A 22,600-nucleotide genomic window follows, 5' to 3' on the forward strand; every position below is an offset into this window, starting at 1 on the left:
TTGTTCGAAATTAGAGCGTTCATATAAAACATGCTACCACGGATGCACCGTTTGCCAGAGGAAGTTACAATTGTCATCGTCCACGATATTAATTTGCTGGAGGTTTGTTTTTCCCATGGCCGTTCTCATTCTGTGCCATTTTCTCGTTTAATTGAAGTATCGTAGTCAATCTGGTATATTCGGGGAAAAAAACTTTTTTGCGTTCATTTATCGATTTATTACCAATCCTCTCCACTATTTGATAACCCTCAGCCGTTGCTTTTGTACAAATGAAGGTTTACGTAAAAATCTACAAGCAATGTAGAATTCTTTTGTTGCTTCATTTGCCTCTTTTTGTTCGTTGTGTGGATTTATATGGCTCTTTGTCGTTTTCGGTCAAAGTTTTCGACCAAGGCAACAGGTGACCAAGGTCCAGATTGCGACACTTTCTTTACTAAAGCCTTGTCATTGACAAGGAGTTCGTCTTGATTATTGGAACATAACGGTGTTTTTTTTTTTGTTTTTTTTTTTTAGTCTGCATTTATTTGTGCTGATATGGCTCTGGAGGAATGACGTCTTTATGAATAATTTTTAAGACGCCACTTCTTAGGGCCCTATAAACTTTCTCTCCTATGTATTTCATTTTTCTATTCCTGGGAATTTTCACCACACTGTAAGGTTAGATGTCATTTTTTTTCTTTCTACATAAAGATTTGTAATTTCTTGGGGGATTAAACGTTATTTTATTTTGACTATTCTTCCATTTATTTGAAATTCCATCTCATTTCTATTGTGTACCATTATCAAAACATCATCAGTAAGAGCAAAAAAGTGAAAATTATCTGAGAAATTAATGTTCAGAAGGATGTTTGATATCTAGGAGCACAGCATGAAGCCCTGTGGTCAGCAAGTCTTTAAATGTTTGAAGTACGTCCTGCAGTTGTCTTGATATTTGTTATTTTTAACTTTATGGCCACCATGTTAGGTCAAATGTTCCTGGAACATTCAATGATACCAGTAAAATTCTGTAAGTAAAAACTGGCAGTAGGTTATTCAACACATTTAATTCTAAAAACGACCTAATCATTTTGGATGTGTTGTTTATATTATGTTTTCCAGGTTTGATAACAAACGACAGCAAAGATTTTTTTTTAAATTCACTAATTTCGTGGTCCGCTTGACCAATTAATGCATTACAATTAATTAAGGTTTTTAGTTGAGATAAAAAAAAGTTAATGGCACGAGCGGGATTCGAACCCACGATCTTCGGCTAGATACGGCGCTGCTCTACCACTTGAGCTATCGTGACCTCGATCCACTCGGACATCAACTTCCTATCTCAACCCCACCATGATTTTTCCCTCCTTTTTGCCATTTTTCAACTCATAAGGTGGGAAAACTCATAAGGTGGGGTTGAGATAGGAAGTTGATGTCCGAGTGGATCGAGGTCACGATAGCTCAAGTGGTAGAGCAGCTGCGTATCTAGCCAAAGATCGTGGGTTCGAATCCCGCTCGTGCCATTAACTTTTTTTCATCTCAACTAAAAACCTTAATTAATTGTTTTTTAAAAATGTTTTAAGGAAAATAGCGCTATTCAAACATTGTTGAATAATTGTAATAGTTATATTAAAACTGTAACACTAATTGCACCTTGAAAACAAAACACCTTCACTCTTTTATGTACACATTACAGTTGCACCGTAAGTATAATTAAACCCCTCAAAATAATTAGCAATAAAATTAGCAATCGAAGCAATAAATATTTGTATAAAGATATTCATATCATAAAAAATAATTAATATAACATTTTATCATTATAATAAATTGGAAATTGAATTTAAAATACTCTGAGAACAAATTTCTACCAATTATAAAATGTTATTTTCATTGCAAGGCTCAAAACGTACTGTTTATTTATAAAAGCCTAAGTAATGGTTTTGTATCATGGCGATTTCATTTAATGATAAGTATACAAAAAACGATATTGGTTGGATTAATAAGATTGGGGGTACTTAATTTAGAAAGATATTCAAGTACAGTGCTCAGGAATTTAAAGAACTGTCATTTCATTACAAATAAATTGGGCTGAGGTACTTCAATAAATCGTCTGAACAAGAATTCAATTACATTTTTGAATACTGTAGAAGCAAGTCAATAATATATAACAATGATTATTTTTCTAAGTTCACGAATCATTTAAACAATCCCCTGAAAAATACTTTTTGTCTTATTTTTTACATATACATATTAAAATTTAGTTGAAAGTATTTATTTACTCGCTACGTAGTTATTTTTGTAGGGGATAATTATTACTTTTATATTCCCTTTAAGGTGAAGATTTACTTTAATATTCTTAAAAAACAGCGCCTTTTATGACATTTATTATTTCAGTTTATATAATTTTATAATGTATTCATGTATATGACAGTAAAAGACTTAAACTATCTATCGAGTGGTAATAATTTGTGACAAATCATTATACACATCCTCCCATGTCGTTTGTGTAATGCCATCATATCTGGAATTTTTGCTCCCGTTTTTATCTGGTAATAATTATCCATTTCATCATCCCTCGGTTTAAATTTTCTGTTTTATTTAGTTTGTGACGTGATAACGTAATTTTTGTGTTCACGCGCTCTCTTTTCTCTATAGATGAAGATTTTACATTGATCTGGGTGAATCTGGGTCTGTGTGATGAATGTGTCTGTGTATTTTTTCTTTCCTGACGGTTTGTTATTTTAACTTATTACAAAAGGTTGTTTATAAAGAAGAAAAATATAAATTTGAAAACGTTGCATTGCACTCAAAATTGTATAATCGAAATAAAAAAAATTAAATTACTGTTACTATTTTTGGGGGAATCAACCTGTAGAAAAACATTTCCCTCCAAAAGCAATCAATGAAACGTTTCTGCATTAATAAAAATCATTTTTTGATTCTTAATTGACTTTGTATTTTGTATTTTTGATAAATGACAATATCGACAAATTGATGACAAAAAGATCGAACAGAAAATTTCGCCGCCTTTTCCCTTAGTAACACTGAATCAGAGGCGGTCACACATCGACTGATCCCACAATTAATCAAATAGCCGTAATTCAAGTGAAACTTTATTGAGACGTTGAGAACAAAGATACAAGAGACGGACCCGGGAAGATCCCGAGGGCGGAGGCAGGAGGAGTCGACGAGGGGGCGTCAACGGGAAGTATAAAAGGGTTGGAGGTAGAGGGTGCAGTCCATTCCATCATCAGCATGCACCACGCCTACACCCTCTTGGTCATGGCAAGCATCGTCGCCTCGGCCCCGACATATGCTTCAGGTAAAAACATTAATAAACTGTAACTAAAACGGTGCATAAGAAAATAAAAACAGACTGAAAAAATTACATCATGTACAATAAAAAATCACTTAAAGTAGATGAATGTTTATTACTTTTTCAAAATTCGATGTCAAAGAACTTACGTATAAAAGTACTTAATTAGCACATAAATACTTATCGGAAAAATCTAATTAATTTTAAAGGGTTTTTGATTTTTTCAACTTACATGTAATATAAAAATTAAATTTAACTTAATTAACCTTTTTTAATACTATTAAAGCGCAGGTTTTCCATTTTTTTCAAACTATCTTATAAATTTCTAAAATTTGAGTAATTTTGAATAAACAAAATATAAATTTACAAGCATAAAATGTTAGAAATATAATAAATAAGATTTCTTTCCTTTGTTCTTACATCAGTAACTTTCATCGCTCCTTTGAACTGCCAAAACATTTCATAAAGGGATAAGTCGATTTCGGGTAAAAATGAACGTTTTTCAGCTCCTTTGAGCAACTTCAATGCGTATAAATATGTATATAAAAAATTAAAATATAAAATAAATAATAAATTTTGTCTACTTTGTCCTCACTTTTCTTCGCTTTATTTTCATTTGACCGATTGATCACTAACACCCGTTTGCTTTCACTTTTCAAAAAGCGCGTTAACGTCTGAATTTAAACTTCGTAAAATATTCAAAAACAATGTTACAACAAAGCTCTATTGTTTTACAACAACTACCATATCGAACAAATGAATTAAACCAGTCCTTTCTGAAATTTTACAATTGTTTCTGCGGCCGCGTGAGTTTAAATCTTTGCCCGTTTCAACAAAGTACTTCTTGTTAATTTAGAGATAATCCAACATAGCATTTCACTAGATTAATTATAAGTAATTCTAAAGAAATCTGTTTACATATCTACCGAGTTCTGAATGGGTATTTGCTAACTCTACTGGACATAAACCCTTTCTTTAATAATACCCCAAAAGTAGTTCAACTTTTAAAAAAATATAATGTACAAAGTGTTCTTTTTAGGTGGTCCGGCTGTATTTCTCTTGAACTAACGCCGCTATCAAAAAAATCCGTGTTTAATATTTTTTTATTTATATTTTTTAGTCTAGTTTCAAATGTTTACCTCAAGCCCAGTTCAACATGAAAATTTCAAATACGACCCTATATATCCTAACATATCATTTTAAAGTATTTTTTACGCTGAAAACAGTGGTGCAATTGGATTTTAAATTGGTCAAAAAATGACAAAGTTATGGAAAAACGAAATCGGCAGCGTAATTTCGACAAGGAGCTGTATATTTTACTGCATGTTCGCGAAAATCCGAATTCCTCTCTCCGAAATGTCGGAAGGGCCATTTTTTTTTTTTTTTTTTTTTCTATATATTAAGTACATTTCATGTTCGACTGCCTGCCTTGCATAAAGAAACAAAGATTTGTTCTTTTTAACCACTCTTGACCGGTACTCAGATAGAGTCAGGGGAGATGGATTGACAAACATTTTCTATCCTTTGCCGCAGTTCTTCAACTGAGGTTACTGGGTTATGATTGGCGTAGACACTGGTTTTTTTTTTTCTTTTGTTTAATGGCTCCTCAGAAAATAGTCAAGTTGAGTTAAATCGGGTGACCGAGGAGGCCAACAGCGATCGGTGCTATGAGGTCCTATCCACCATCCACCTATCCCGGAAGTGACAATCCAAATAACGTCTCACCTGCAAAGAATTGTGTGCGGGGCATCCACCAAGCTGGAGAATCATTCTTTGTCGTTGTTGCAGAGGAACGTTACCTAATAATGTTGGTAAAACCTCAAAAAATTGAAGAACTGAGCACCATTTAAATTATTTTCGTAGAAATACGACCCAATTAATTTATTTCCGAGAAGTCTACGCCAAACATTGATACTGTGAACCAACTGATGATGGAAGTGTACGAAATTCTCGTATTTCCCTCTGTCCAAATTCCAGAAAATTCCAACGGTTTAGTATGCCATTAGAGGTGAATTTGCATCAGCCCACAGGATGTATGGAAGAACGTTTACTTCAGCCTCCCAAATCGACATTTGTGAAGGTACGTTAGACTTCTGTCATAATCAGAGTTTTTTTCATCTCAACTAAAAGGCTTAATTAATTGGACAAGCGGACCACGAAAGTAGTGAATCCATAATCAGAGTCTCGAAGTCCCTAAACAAGATGAGAGAGATACGGCTTGTACGTCCGGAGTACAACTCTACTTTTATTTTTTGAAAAACCTAAAACCCTTTCAACATTTCGGAGAGTGGAAATCGGATTTTCGTGAACATGGAGTAAAATATTCAGCTCCTTGTCGAGATTACGCTGCAGGAGGCTTTTTGCTGTGACTTTGTCATTTTTGACCACTTTAAAATCGAAATGCCCAATTGTTTTCAACGTAAAAAATCCTTTCAAATTATGTGTCTGGATGTATAGGGAATATATTTGAAATTTGCAAGTAGAACTGGGCCTGAGTACCCTGTATAATTTATCTCCAAAAAGGTATAAGTTTGAAACTAGAGAAAAAAATATTAAACACGTTTTTTTCAATAGCTTCATTGGTTAAAGAGAAATTCAGCCTGGCCATCTAAAAAGACACCCTGTATAGAAATAGCCGTAATATGACGGGAGGTTAGGAGTAATATTTGAGTCCTTTTTGCTACACTAGTGATTCTGGGTTTGAATCTCGGCATAGCCCATGGCATTTTAATTAATTTAAAATTACATTCTATAATACCAATAAGGATTCAAAATTGAAAATAAATTTAATTATCAAGAATTTAACATTTTTGGTTCAGTGATATTTTTCAAGGGAGGCTAAATACGCTGTAACCAAAGGTCAAGCTGCTTTGACTAATATTCTTTTTATCATTACGCGCAACAAGATCTCAGACCCTGTAATGTAAATGTCTGAGATCAGGACAATGAATGTCCGTTTCAGGATGGACAAATTCATAGAGTTCGAAAATCCCCTAAAATTATGGGGAAAAGGATCTCAGAATATGCACCGTGACGCAACTTAATAAACATTTAATAAGAATACCATCATTTAACTCAAATTCCAATTCAGCCTACACCCTAAAAAAATTTATTACTAATTAGATTCAAATGATTTGTGGGAGTTAAGAACGCCACTTTCTACTTTTTGCACCTCATTGTTTTAAAAATACTCCTACTGAAGAATATTTATAACTGTGAACTTCTTGCATTAATGATAAAAACTTAATGACGTTCGTTGGAAAGACTTACATGGCGTTTAAGTCGCGTTCTCTTGATTGAAGTTGAAAGTTTTTGTTCACATTTCATTAAAAAGTGATCAACTTTTCATTCGTAAGTCATTGCATCTTTTTTCGTACGCATGATTTTAACGTCGTAATGTTTTTCAAAACAGCAGGAAGACATCCGGCTATTTTTATTTGACTATTTTTCAACCGATATTCTCTCGTATCGATTGTTAATCGAGTTATAATCCATTAAATTCAACCACTAGCACGTTAATAAAAATAGTTAAAATTGAGTGAATATATGAATTCTAAAGCTGAAAACGACAGTTCTACTCAAAAACTGTTCTTTTGAGTTACCAGAATTTCAAATTCTCAAGTATCGTACTTTTGTCAATTACTAAAGCAAGTAATTTAAAGTTACCTAATGATTGTGTTTTAATATTTTTGATGTAACTAATTTATTTACAATCAGTATAAGAACATAATAGATTAAAATTCTATTCGACTCAAATAATGAATTAATTAAATATTTGAGGAAAAAAATTAAAACCGTGCTTGTTTAAAGCATTAAGTAAACGATATTTTATGTAAATGTAATGTACATTTTATGTAACAAGATGTTCTAAAATAATATTTCTCCAATTAATTAATTCTTTACACCCTAATATAAATTGTATATTAGAAATAAGTAAAGAAGGACGTTTAAAATTTTTAAACATAAAATGATCCATAATATAACTTAATTGAATTCGACGTGTGTAGAAAACCCACAACTAACATCATGATGCCAGCGAATTCGTCACATTTATAAAGCTGCTGGGTTTTTTTGGCTCATAGTCGAAAGCTGTAGATCCCCGATTGGTTGTCAGTTAACAAAAACATTAACTTTAAAAGATGTACCAATCAGACTAGGCCATTCCACCTCGTCAGGTTTTCGTTGTTTACCATATTTTGGTCAACTATCTGAAAAAATTAGGAAAAATCCTTAAACGTATGATTTAGAGTAGCCTATTGGGGCTGACAAACATCCTTTTTTTATTGATCAACATTTCATAAATTTACATTATAAAAAGCAATGTTTATCAATGGTTGGCTCTAGTCTCTCTCTCACCTATGTCGCCTATCTTAACACTATTTGTCAACAATACGAATCCAAAAACAACAAACAAAATAAGTAGGTGGAAAATTAAAAAACTATACAATACATTCGAAACAAAAAAGTAAAGTTTACCAATTTGTCAAAAGTGGGGGTATACAAACTCTCTTGTAATAATTGTGATATCATATATATATATAGGACAAAGTGGTAGAGAAATTAAAACGACTTGCCAACATAGTATAAATTTTCTGAATTTAAGGACCGCTTAAATGATACAAGAAAAAAAATTCACTGCTACAATCTTACAACAAAGAGAAAGAACTGGATTGGTCTGAAAACCTGGATATAAAAAAAATATGTAAATAAACATGTATAAATAATATAACATATTTAGAATTCCCCAACATATTTTATAATGTACATAAACAATACCTAACAACAATTAACATAAAAATTAGTCCCTAATTTACAACTATTTTAAACTATTTTTTCCAATATAAAGACAATATTTATAATATAGTAAATTATGGTCAATTTTTGTTTTGTAATCCGTGTTTTTCACCATTTTTTTTAAATTGAGCGGCTTACAAAGCTAGCTGTTCGGTGGGAGATTGCGTTGGCGGAAGATTACAAATCACAATCTACAATTTACGTTGGAAAAACGTACGTGTAGATTGTATTCAGTCTGACGATGGCTCAAAATCCGGGTAACTGCAAAAAAACGGCTCCACGTTAACTATTTCTAATGTTGAACTCAATTTTATTGCCGTTTTTATATTCCTTGATTATGTTGACCAATACAATTTATGGGCCTTTTTGCACTTTTTTATGTATCTTATGCTGCCGGGTAATTTCATTGTTTTTACACTTATACTGGTTATTTTTAAATAATTCTTATCGGATCAAAGCATAAAAATATATATGATTTAACTTGGATTTGTTTACATTTTTATAAAGTGAACAAAGGAACATTTTGAATGAGTAATATACACCATGATAAAAGGTAAAACAAAAATTACAACTATTTGATTAGTTAAGTCGCATTAACTATATCTAATAATCTAAATAGAAGAAATTCCAATTACGTTCCAAAAGATTTAAAAATTACAAACAAACATATTCCAATTGGGATAATCAATTCTCCTTTGTTGAATCTACTGAGTGTTTTTCAATCCGTTCAGTAGGCTGAGAAGAAACTAACCTAATAACCTTCGGACAGGAAACTTTTGGAGTTAAAATATATGAATAGAACTCTGGAATTTAATTTTGCCTCGGCTGGTTTTAGATCCGTAAGTAGCACTTGTCTTTGGATTGGCGAACAATTTAACTACTTCACAAAGCTTTTGCTATGAGGGTGACACTTTCGGGTCGAACATGGCAAAACTACTAACCAAATTGCCGTAAAAGCCGATCTGTTTGAAGCGAGAAGGTTCGATTGTGTTAATTTAACCCTTTTGAAAATGTAAAATAAAAAAGGTTTTGTCAGTTTGTATTTACAAGTTATTGAGTAATAACTTTAAAAAGTGATTTTTGAAAATCCAGAAATTATTTTTCTATTTGTTGTTACAAGAGGAAGCTACAGACTCCTAATGCGCCCTATGAGTAGAAATAAAATATTTTAAAGTTAAATATATAAAAATTAGCAAAAGTAAAAAAAAAATCGAGGAAAGCAGGTCAAAAAAGGTTTTATTGAACTGAATGGATTCGGTTGAAATAGCCTGTAAAACCATTAAATGGGAATTTTCATTTAATACAAAAATGAACACGTTTTGGCAGGATTCGCCAGAATTGTCTTAGTTTGTTTTTTAAATCCTTGTTGATATCCGGTGTTCTACTTATAAATTCATTACTGCTCTACATTTTATCCAAACTGAACGTTTATAATGATATATCATTATAAATAAAATAAACATTTCTCGTTTTCTTTTTGGAAACGCATAAAATTAAAATGAATTTGATGGTTGTCTAGTTCCTAAAGTAAGCCAAGAAACATAAAAAGTCAATCACCGAAAAAGAAGAGTAAAAAAATATAAAAAAATAAAATAAAGATGAAATCAGCAAAAACACAATTTTAAATCTCATTTAATAAAATTCTACATATTATTTTATTAACTCCATAAAAAATCGACTTATATATAATAAAAAATGTCAAAAAGGTCGATAAAAAATCATGTATTTTTTCTTGGACCATTATACTAGTTTTCTTAATCTTTTCAAATTTATGATTTAACATTATCCTAAGTGCACATTAAGCAGTACAACATCTTATTAACTCGTTGAAACATCTACAGCCGTTTGTTCCTATCAGATTCATATTTTCCGGACCGGAGAAAATAAAAGGACCCGATTTGTTACACTTATTAGGTTTTGCCCTGTCGCATGATTGGTTTCATCCCAGGACCAATGCTAAGTATGTCATTTGTTTGTGATTTTCAGAAAGCTAAATATACTTCGATATTTTACTATTATTGTTTCGTCTATGCTTTCTGTTTCGTCAGATCTGAAAAAACCCGTACGACCGGCGCTGGGAACTACACCACCTTGAATTCACAACGGTCGTGCGGGCTTAGCATACGTCTAGCCCCTGAAATAGAACAGCCAATTTAACAAGTCATAAATAAAAAATAATTAATCATTGACATTTATTTAATTATTTACTGCTGTATTTATTTATTTAATGCTATGTTTGTCCTATTAAATTTTCGCCAGTCCTGTAAATAAAGCCATAATGCTTTAATACTTAAAATTGAATTACCACTTTCGAAAATTTTATCATACAACTTTACCCTGTCCTTATATTGATCATTATTGTAATAAATTCATTAGAATAAGTTCTAAATTATGATAAATACGAAGCAAAATGACCCGAAGGTCGGCGCTAGGAAACATCACCCTGAATTCACAACGGCCGTGTGGGCTTAGCATACGTCTATACCAGGAAATGAAACAGCCATAATACTTTATGGCTTACTATTTTTATTACAACTTACGTTTTATAACCATAAAAATAAAACATAATTGACGTGTACATTGCATCCAATTTTTTACTTGGTTTTATACTGGGAAGATCCAATGCTCTTCACCTATTGGTTTGTACCGGCGAAATTATTATTATAAATCGAATGAGCTATCGGAAGTTATTAATGGACCCTAGGCTATAAGGATGAGCTTTGTCTCATCTGTCTTCTATTAAATTCATCTAAAAGCCGAATGCTTCGAACATTTTGAATTTGTGGGATAGGGAAAAGCGGTTTGTGGTATAAAAATATATTTTCTATTATTACAACCCTAATAAAAGTGTATAATCTCGGAAAAGATCATTTCATGGTTCATATCGTGTAATAAAGCCAAAAAGGGCCACTGTTGTTTCAACACGATTTATTGAATTAGTTGAACAACAGTTGGCTTTGGGGTTATTTCCTCAAGGTATTTGTTAACAAAAGAGCGGTTTGCTGTTTGTCGTAGACTCCGTTATAGTCGGCAAATCCAAACAAAGGGTATCATAAGATGATTTCACACAGCTGATTAAATCTACAAGTGCTTTGCCACAATTCTCCAACTTTAATCATTTTAAATCGAGCCGTAAAATGAACAATTAGTTAAGCAACAAAATTAAATCGTAACTATTTGAGCGCACGTTGAAGAAAACAAATATAAGCGTTAACAGTAAACTGGAAAAAGTATAGGTTTGTCTTCCAATAAAATCCTGTTTTTGATTCATTACCTTTATTGAATTGTTTTAATTATTTTCTTTAAATTTATGCGTAATATAGGAAAATATGTCCGGACTTGTGCCAAAAAACACAGATCAGTTTCTTCTTCGAACTTCGAATATCCCCTTTAAAAAGTACTTTTAATCTATAGTTAATAACTATAAAGGTTAGATGTAAATTGTAATTCTATTATAATTATACTTTTAGTGTAACAACGAGTACAACCAAAATGTTATAAAGTTTTCTTTTTTTTTAAATAAAAGGTGTAGATTCAAGGGAATTTAGCATGCTGCGCCCTAAGAGATCTAATGAATCTCCTATTCTGTTTATCAAGTTTCAAGAGTTCAAGAGTTTAAAGATGTAATTAAAATGAAGTTTGAAGGTATATAAAAATAACGGGTCAACTTTAGTCTCTAAATATATCATCTTTAAACTCTTGAAACATCCTGATTATCCTCTTTCAAAAATAGTAGCCCTGGAAGTCGTTAGTCGTGGTGCATTGTGGTTTGAACGTTGGAATAGCATGTGTAGGGATCTGTCATGTGACTCATCATTTTCTATAAATAACTTGAATGAGTGGCCTTTGTTGTTTAAGTAAATTATAACAAAGCTGAGTGTCAATTTCAGTGAAGAACTTCGTGAACAAGTCAGATCAACCTCGCGCTTTTTATTCTCTAAGGAACTTTACCAAGATGATTTTAATATGTTTAACCTATCTAAGGACAGGTCTAAAAGTTTGTCATTGGTCGAGTTAAGGTGGTTATTCAAAATCAGAAAGACCTCCTTTATCTTAATGGTGCACCTTTTCGGGCTAGAGAAAATGTAATTTGTTCATTATGCAATGACCAGGTTAAAGAAGACATAGTTTTATTGCAAAATGCACTATCCTATCGGAGATTTGGCTTCTGCATCTAAATTTTGCTAAATTGAATGTGACACAATTGACTTACTGCTTAATGATTACAAAAATTTCATCAAATATGCTTGCCACGCCTGGCACTATCGCCAAGAGTTAATATTAGAATTTAATTTTTGAATATTTTAAAGCCTTGTCATTCTAAATTGCTGGCCCAAATAATTTATATATCTATACTTTTTGTAAAATAAACAAAGTACAAAAATTATTGTTTATAATGTATGTTAGTAATTAATGTAATTATTAAAAATTAAATTATCAATTGAAATATTTATTTAAGGATCAATTTTTTTTTCTTTTGTACTTTTTTTTCTGTGTCGACCAAAAATTTAAGTCAAATGAAACTTGACCTCCGGCAGACGGACCCTCCAAGCCGTAATTTTAGATACTCCTGCCACTGTACCTTCATGCATCCTAGATCCATAAGTTAAATATTGTTTTCCTTGACTGAGTGCTTTCCATCCACATATACATTTATATTAACGTCGTCCCTAGAAGAGTATTGGATAATCTCTAATTAGGATTTTTGTTTTAGTTTTACGGCCAAACTATATTGGTTCAGTACTATGGTGGTATATTGAGCAGGGGCGTATTGGCGTATGGGTTCGAATCCTCCTCATGACACTAACTTTTTCATTTCAACCAATACTTTACATAAAAAGATTAATTAATAAATTATATTCCCCCGCCACAATTCGTTCTGAGGCTGCAGCCAAGTTATAGTAATATTTATTCACATCAATTAAACTTTGGGTGCTAAGGTAACAGGCTATCTCTTTAACCTGTTGCCATCCTCTCTCTATCTCAGGGCATTGTCAATCATAGATATGAATAAACATAAATTATACAAATAAATCCTTTAAAATCAAGTTAGCCTGGTTAGCATTCAAACTGCCCCAGAGTACTCCTCATTCCTCTGTGAAATTGGAGGGAACCCCTCAATCACGCTCAACGGACATGTACGAGCGACGAAGTGTCCGTCTTAGACCTATGCGCTATTTGGATGTCCTTGTTCATTTATTTAGGCTTTAATTCCTGTGCAAATTTCTCTTTATTCATGTTAAGTGTTTATTTTCTGTTGTCGTTATCATTTGATGGAGAGGAATTAGTCTCAATATTTTCCGCACACTAGATGTGAGGTATATTCTTATCGCTACAGTGATGCAAATACATGCGGTCATATTTATTTTTGTGATTGATCGCACCGTATGTGAAGATCGGCCTCACCTGATCTAAAACCCTACATTTTACCTCCTATCCTTTTCTATACCATCAATACACGGCATTTTTAGCGCTTGTATGTTCTCTGAAAGCTTGAGTTTTGTCTCGTCTTTATAATAACGATATTATATGGTCGATTTCAAAATTAGATTGTTTTGTAACACAAAAACTTGGCTTTTTCCAATTTTACCTAATGAGAAGAACTTAAAGATACAATGGATGTATATACCTGATGCGTATGACTTAAGTATAAAATTCTAAACCAGAGCCGGGCAGAAAGATAAATGAAAACGCGTCAGGGTAAATCAATTAAAACTTTACACAAACTCTCCCTTCATATCTAAAATGAACACTCGTACATGTACATTGTCCAATTTGGAACTGAGAAAATATCATCCCAGAGGTCGGATGGAAGACTTTTTCCGACTCAAGTTCAACGTGTGAAAAGCCGTGGCTTCACAGGAACACATTTGTTCCGGAATAACTGCGGGATAAACGGGGAATCACTGGGTCGTGGGGCGCTAAGTTTGTTGTCAGACGGGCCAAAGTCGTTAGGAACCTGTATTTCATTAACGCGTTTACGGCGCCGAAGGCTAAACCAATGATATAAAACTCGTAATCGTTACTGTCTCCCACGTTTAGACACAAGATCAGAACGGATATTATAAAGAGACCCGTACACTGGGGTAGGAGGTAAAAATAGGTTCACGTTTGGAGTTTTATCTCCCGGGAAAAATATCAATAAATGTCCACTTTCAATTAGAAAAATAAACATTCACTCTAATTCATCCCAACCTACTGATCACATAAAATGCATATAATCGATAAAGTTACCAAGCACAATATCAATATATTTAAATGTTATTGCACATTTGATATCGATAATTATTTTATAATATTACATAACTAACTGACAGGCCAAAAATTCCACCCAATTGATTTTTTTTTTCATTTTCTTGCTAAAAGAAAATTCTGCCTTTAATTTGTCTCATTGATTTTACCAATAAATACTTGTTTGTGTTATGTTTTAAATTGGGAATATCAATTAGAGGTAAGCATACATAATCCAAAACAAGGATAAAGGATTGTTCAATGTTTACTTTTTATGGAATTGAAAATGTTTATTCGGTCTCATTTGAACCTCAATGAACTGTTTGGTTTTCATCTTTGTTTTCTTAATTTCAAGTTTTAGCAATGCCACTTAGTGCTGAGGATGTTGCGCGTGGTGTGGTATTTATAGATGATTGACATTCCATCAGGCGGTTAGTCGTTTTCAAAAAGCTGGGTCCTACCATTGAAGGCCCGGTTCTGGACGCTCTAGGGTAACAGGATGATCGTTTTTTGACTTTTGAGAATTTTGCGAACCGGCACCTTACTTGTTCAAGCGATTCATCAGCTCCAGGAAGTTCGAGGTGTCCAAATTTCTGACGCACTGTTCGAAGAACATTAAATCAGTATGGACTGATGGCTTTTCGCACGTAAGGGGACCTGAATTAACCAGCACACAAAGAGTTGCACGGCTCGCATTCCCTCGAGTTAACTGCCATAGGTCTTTGGACGATTGGTCTGCAGTAGTTTTTACAGATCAGTGTACATTTGTTCGTGATAGAGATACAGATACATAGACGTGAAAGAGAGGGGAGAAGGCGAAATGAAAGATACGAAGCCTGTAATTTTTACCAGAGCCAACCTTTTCAGTTAGCTCAGTGATGGTGTGGGCGGGAATTTCAATGGAGAGTCGCAGAGGGTTGGTTGTTTTTCGTGGAGGGTCTTTGACGGCCACTCGCTATGGGATGAAATTTTGGAACATCGTACGGTGCCTAACCTCGATTGAATCATCGACAATCCAATTCTAATGATCGATAATGCCCATATATATGTCGGACAAACGTACCTTCAACAGCATAATATCAAGGCCTTAGCCTGGCCAACCCGTTCTCCAGATTTGAACCCTCATCGAACATTTATGAGATAACCTCAAAAGACGAATAAGAGCACGTCCATCACTTCCTGATTCACTCCACGATCTTGAAAGGATTCTTCGTGACGAATAGGCCAACCTCTAGCAAATAGACATTTCCAGACTGGTAGAAGTATTCCGACGCGTCTTCGAGATGTGATTAAGGCAAGAGGAGGAAATCCGTGATTTTGAAATGTTATTAAAAATCTAAAACAAACTTAAAACTAATTTTATCTGTCCGTATTTTTTTTTTTTTCATTTTCCTTACCAAATTACTTTCTTTTTTTATACAAAGACTCAATTATTAAAAGTATTAAAGTTTGATTAATATATAAAAATATATACAAATCAAGTTATGTTACAAGTGGGTGGAATTTTTTGCCTGTCAGTGTACATAGGAAAAGAACAAAATTTTATTTCTTAAACGTACATAATTCGTAAACGTACAATAAACGAACGGTATTTCTTGAGTTCAAGATTAGTGTTTGTATTGTTACCATTTCTATTTAAAGTGAATAAGGAAGAAAACTTCCATTAGTTAAATTGGTCCTTCTATTTCCTAATCAAAGTGTTTCTTTAATAAATAAGTAAAAGGGTTTGAATAGGGTGCGTGGCTTTATATTTCAACCATTATCAAAACACATATTTAAATTTTCATGCAAGACAACATTCTTTCTATTATCATTACTTTTTGTATTATGGTAAAGCAATGTTATTTTCTGAATAACTCTATTACGCAATGTGTGGTGTTTAGTGACCGTTATTTAATGATTATTTGGAGATCTTGAGATGCGGTTGGTGTGAGATAGGTTTAGAAAAATCTTTATCGTGCTAACGTTTCGATCTTTATTGAGAAGAAGAACACAGAAAACAAACACTTTGAGCCCTGAAGATTATTTCAATAAAGATCGAAACTTTGGAACTATAAAGAAAATGTTTTTCTAAACCTACTTCACACCAGACACATCTCCTAATAATCATTTATTACGTAAATTAAAATTTATTCTTACAATTAGGTTTTATTCAAATAAAACTTTAAAATTGCTAGTATTTTCATTTCTTTTGTTTTTTAAATATTTTGTTTTATTATTATTTATATCTGATCCATATTTTAGAAATTTCTGATTCCAAACAAAAAAAAAATAACTTAGAGTAATGATTTCTTAACTGTATATCATACTGTAAATTCATATAAATAGTTTATTAACAAACCTGAGCAAAGATATTTTATTTTCTTGACTACTGAAATATTTCATTTAAAAAATTTAGAAATTTAGGAATCTAGAAAAACCTGAAACTAGTGACACTGACTTTTTTATCTCAGCCAATACCTTACATAAAAATTTATTTATTTATTTATTAAAGATTAATTAATTGAAAGATGTTATTTGGTCAATCGGACCACGAAATCTAATGAATCTAATACTGACTAGGTTGTAAATTGGTCACTGTAGACTTTTCTTGTGTGACGCTGGTCTGTTAAGTAAAATAAAATTTTAGTTCATTTCTGAACATATGACAAATTTGAACCGCATGGAAGAACAACTGCTTAAACAATTATTAAGAATTAATTATATCTTGCCTATTTTGTTTTCCATATTATGTCCTTGTGAAAAAAAAATTAGTTGATTGATGCGGTTTTTTTCACACCCCAGGTGAAATATTTATATCCTTCATTGATACTAAGCGTGATGAATTTTGAAAAAGAAATTATATATTACGCAACACAGGAATTAAAATTGTATATATTCCACCAAATTGCTCAAATAGGACGGCAAATGTTTTCACTTAAAAGTCCGCCCATCAAGTTAGATTTCTTAAACCTATCCACATTTTCAGATAAATTATGACACGGTGTAGTATTAATGTTCCTAAGTAATTTTAGAGTAACAGATAAGAGAGGCCGTTCACGAGTGTGACACGAGTTGCGGTAAAGACTAACTATGTTAACAAAATCAAGGCTCGTCGCATGTTATCATATCAATGTTTACTAACTGTCTGAGGCGGTAACGCGCTTTGTATTAACTCACCTTTTCCAATTTAATAATCCTCTAAACCATTTTAACTTACTTAAAACCGGACGCGGTACGGCACCATTGTTAATACGATAAATTGACATTAAACGTTCTTTAAAAAATACCCCTGTCTTTTGTTCGATTTGCTCTTTTTTATTTCCTATTTCAGACTAATAGAGACTGACAGGCAAAAAATTCTACCTACTTGTAATATAGTTTGATTTGTACATATTTTTATCTGTTAATCAAAGTTTCACGTGTTTTAACGTTTAATAATTGAATCTTTTTTTTAAGTTTAAAAAATGTAAATTTCTAAAAAAATGAAAAATTAAAAAAAGACCGACAGATAAAATTTGTTTTAATCCATTATATTTCGTGGTCCGATTGACCAAACAACTTCTTTCAATTAATTAATCTTTATGCAAGGTATTGATTGAAATGAAAAAGTTAGTGTCACGAGCGGGATTCGAACCCACGAGTTTCGGCTAAATACGCCGCTGCTCTACCACTTGAGCTATCATGACTTCGATCCACTCGGACACCAATTTCCCATCTCCACCCCACCTGTTGAATTTTCCCTCCTTTTTGCCATTTTTCAAATGTCGTGTAATCTCGGCGACTAATGAAATGGCCACGGAGAGGGTTCGAATCCCGCTCGTGACACTGCCTTTTTTATCTCAACTAAAAAACCTTAATTAATTGAAAGATATTAATTGGTCAAGCGGACCACGAAAACTAGTGGATTTAATAAAAATTTGTATTCAAGGGTTTAGCACTAATGTCAAAACTCTCTAAGATTTTTTAAATTTAAAACTGTATGCTTAAATAGTCTGATTTATTGCACGAAATTTGGCTAATTTTTAAGATGCTTTATTGTTTATTGCCACTACAAAATGTTTTTTATATCCAAAGAGTAATACAGATATTTATATTTGTATTTTTTGTTTTAAAAAAATTTAATTTAAATTTGTCTGCTTGGAAAGACGGTAATTTTTGATACTTAATGTGACTCATTTTAATTGAGTTTATTGTTTAGCATCTCTGAGACGATACATTTAATGTCAAAAAAGGGTTAATATTATAGAAAATTTTAAAAATTTAAAACCAAACTAGTACTTTTGACCGAATCAGTACCACAACACTAAAATGCTTCTACTTTAAAGGTATGTTTTTCCTCGCCCTGCTTACCATCCCAACGTCACCCATTCATAATTGGGCTTTTTCGGGCAAAGAAAGATTTTCACGATTGTCATTTCTGAATATTCTAATCAGCCTACTTTAGTTTTGGTGTTTCGCAGGAAGAGACGAGGATAGGCAGACCAAACTATGGGTCACCCTAGGCATCAGGGCGACAATTAGAAAACTAGGTTGATGTTTATTCAGACATAGAATATAATTGTTATATTATTTTCTTGTAAAAAAGGTAGTTTATGTAATGTTTGGCTCTGATTACTATGAAAAAATATGTTAACTAAAATCAAATTTGAAAATTTAAGCCCAAGCTAAGATACTTTATTGTTTATTGCCACTACAAAATGTTTTTTATGTCCAAAGAGTAATACAGATATTTATATTTGTATTTTTTGTTTTTAAAAAAATAAAGAAAATAAATTCTATGCCAATTTTATTACACAATAAAAATTGAATAAATGTACAAAATGCAAGCATATTAAACTTATTGATTAATTTATTTTTCAGGGTCATGTTTAAGCTACGGCCATTCATGCTGGGGAGGTAAGTAAAAGCAAATAATGTACCTCACTTTGTATTTTACCTGTGATATGCAAATGCTGCCCCTGATGTGCTTCTTAACTGGATAAAAGTGATGCCCTGAATGCATCGACGCGATTCAAATGATTTAAACTTTACAAAAAACTATTCTATATATTTTGTTCTCTTTAAATTATTCAATAAAATTGTAAGCAAAATATTTTACGTGGGCGTTACCGGCATCTGAAGCTCTTAACCGCAGTATCGGTTTTGCCTGTGGTGTATTCACAAAGCGAATATTCAGCCTGAATCATCTGCCGGTTTCAAACATAATACCACCTAGAGTAATCATGGTAGTAAGGAAAACTGATGCTTATGAATTAATCTGTTGGAACTTATTGCAGGTAAAACAATGCTAAGGTGTCTCAAGCCAGTGAAATCAACAAAGCCATCGATTTCCCAATCAATTTTTTAAGTAAATATCCCATCCTCGTTCGTTTACCAATCGCGACAGTTTTTTTTCATGAATTTAAAAAAAATTAATGCGACCAACATGTAAATACTGTTTATATAAATACATTTAATTTATGCCCTTGTAGAAATATGTATTATTAATGTATTATTTTAAGTATTTTATATTGGTTTTCTCAGTGAAAAATATTTTTTTCATACAATTGATTTTTAAAACGAATCAAATTTCTAAACTTTCCATCAAAAATGACTAAAACTTGGAGAAATTCCTTTTTGAACGCCTGATTTTAGGGTTGTCGATGTTATTCCCTTTGGCGTGACATGTCTTTAAAATCACACTAAAACATACGAACAAGAACAGAAAGTTGCACCGTAACCAAATAGTCTACATCAACTAAACTTAATAACTCAGAGTAAGTGCGGTGTCATTTGATGGATGAATGATGGAATTTTTTGTAATAGGTTTTCGCTACTTCTGTCACAAAGGGAGTATTAAGGTTTCGGTGTTGAGGTTTGACACATAATAAGGAGGGTTAACAATTTTCCTTAGGAACTTTGATTAGAATCTTTGAATACATTGGGAGTTGGAATGCTTGGTTAACCCACAGTTCGATACAATAAGTCCACATAGGTTTAAGAACCATGATGTTAACTTTTGTAATTAAGTGGAAGTTAGGATCCTCTGTCGAGTAATGGTGATAACAGTTTGTAACGTTTGTTTAGTTCGTTTCGTTTTAGTCTTGTGTGCGGATTCCAAATAAGTCGTTTGTCCAGGTTAAGTACCACGTAACGTAAGTTTTCGATAGGGGTAGTGAAATCTCGACAAAGTAAACAGATGTAATGTTATACGTCTGAGTTTGAAGTTAATGTATTGGCTCTTCTTTGCATTTATTTTAATTCCTCACTTTTTGGATCAAACGTCACGGTGACTTGATCTTTATGCTCAAGTATCGCTGCATCGTCAGAAAAAGTAGAGAAAACTGTTTCTGGGAAGTCAATGTTAGCAGAATATATCGTGAAAAGAATAGGTCCAAGTATGTTCCCTTGTTGGACGCCAGCTTGGATAGGATAGATAGAGGATATCACTGATATATAAAATTATAAATTTTTTGCCTTCTTTGTAGTTTTTGAAATTTTGAATAATAATCCTCTCTTTATATATAAAAAAACAACTTAGTGCCACAATTAACGAAAAGTTATAATATTGCGTAGTTTTTACATTGTACAAATGTGAGTTAGCCAATGAATTAATTATGCCTAATATTCACTGATGTAAGTAGTTACAAGATTATTTTTATGTATAGACAAAAATGAACATTTAAGAAAGGTTTAGTATAGATTCGTTACTTAAAATTCATTGTATAATTTTTTCGCATTATATCTATACGGTTTACGTAAAATAATTTTAAGAAGTGAGTTTATAGTTACATCCAGAGTCTTAGTGTAGCATTTAGAAGTACCTCCCCAGGAAACAATACCATAGGCTATTATGGATTGTGTAAGAAAAAAATATATTGCTCTTAAGAGTTCAATTTTCCTAAAGTTGCGTAAAATTCTAAATTTATAAAAGAGCTTTCTCAGACACTGTAAGCAAAAGGGATAGGCAAGAAGGATACACATCATTATCATCACAAGTATGAAAAGCAAATTTTAAATTATTAGTTGTTTTGTTCAATGAAAAGTGTAATACATTACATTTTTTGTGTTTAGATGTAGACAGTTTGAGTTTAACCAAAAAATTGATCATTTTCATATCATTATTTATAGTTCACTAGTTTTCGTGGTCCGCTTGACCAATCAATATCTTTCAATTAATTAAGGTTTTTAGTTGAGATAAAAAAGTCAGTGTCACGAGCGGGATTCGAACCTACGACCTTCCGCTATATACGCCGCTACTCCACCACTTGTGCTATCGTGACTTCGATGCAGTCGGACACTAACTTCCCATCTCAACCCCCACCTTTTGAATTTTCCCTCCTTTTTGCCATTTTTCAAATGTCGTGTAATCTCGGCGACTAATGAAATGGCCACGGAGAGGGTTCTAATCCCGCTCGTGACACTGCCTTTTTTATCTCAACTAAAAACCTTAATTAATTGAAAGATATTAATTGGTCATGCGGACCACGAAAACTAGTGAATTAGAAACTAGTCAAATGAAATGGCCACGGAGAGCTTTAGTGAAGATATACTTCAGACAATTGTGGTACGCCAGATTTACAATTTATTGAAAAGAAACGTATTAAGTTTATTCAACCAATTGCCACCTTAATTTCCATAAACTTATGTTCAACTGGTGATAATTGCTTTTATCGCCAGGGATAATAAAACTACCACCTAAATACATCGTGAAACGAATCAACGTATGTCGATTCAATGAATTTCAATTGTAATACCCACTACCACCAAGACTAATCAACTGAGGACTGAATCATTTTTACCAGGAACTCATTTGACGTCAAACCAAGAACAAAGGACCTTAAAAAAATTATTTAGCCATTTCATACTTATATCTCGTCGTCGCCATTGGGACAACACGGGGATCAGACGAATATTTCCCCAGTGAGCAATTCAACAGATTCAATTGGCTATTCTTCAGATATTCTTATACAGGCAATTCTGACTCAAATAATCTAATGAATTCTGATTGTAATCGTGTCGAAGCCAGACGCACGAAATGTGAAAAAACTACACATAAGAAAAGCCCGTTAAATCCAATTTTTCAAAAGTACGTCTAAATTACATACTCTGGCCAATCATCTTAATGGATCATTCGCTATGAAAAGTCAAAACTATGATTAAGAGATCGTACAACTTGTAATAACGATAAAGGTTGTGTTAACGATTGTTACCCTCGATATCGTTAAGCTATTAGGGAATTGAGTTTATTCTTAGAACTCAAAATAATTTCAATAATGATAAATTTGATTCGTATTTTTTATACAATTAGGCCAATAGAAA

At 32.5% G+C, this 22,600-nt stretch overlaps 1 protein-coding gene across 1 annotated transcript in view; it reads left to right on the top strand.

The window, feature by feature from the left end:
• The first annotated feature begins 3,187 nt into the window (after positions 1–3,187).
• The window catches only part of LOC106674308 (neuropeptide CCHamide-1), a 40,634-nt gene continuing 21,221 nt past the window's right edge, over positions 3,188–22,600 (top strand). The window contains exons 1-2 of the mRNA XM_014406949.2: positions 3,188–3,298; positions 19,160–19,195. Of these exons, the coding sequence (XP_014262435.1) occupies positions 3,232–3,298; positions 19,160–19,195 (103 nt within the window). The 5' untranslated portion in view covers positions 3,188–3,231. The remainder of the gene's footprint in view (positions 3,299–19,159; positions 19,196–22,600) is intronic.

The sequence above is a fragment of the Cimex lectularius genome, unplaced genomic scaffold (assembly GCF_000648675.2).
Source record: "Cimex lectularius strain Harlan isolate CLEC.00 unplaced genomic scaffold, Clec_2.1 scaffold63, whole genome shotgun sequence".
In the NCBI taxonomy this organism is placed as follows: Eukaryota; Metazoa; Arthropoda; class Insecta; order Hemiptera; family Cimicidae; genus Cimex; species Cimex lectularius.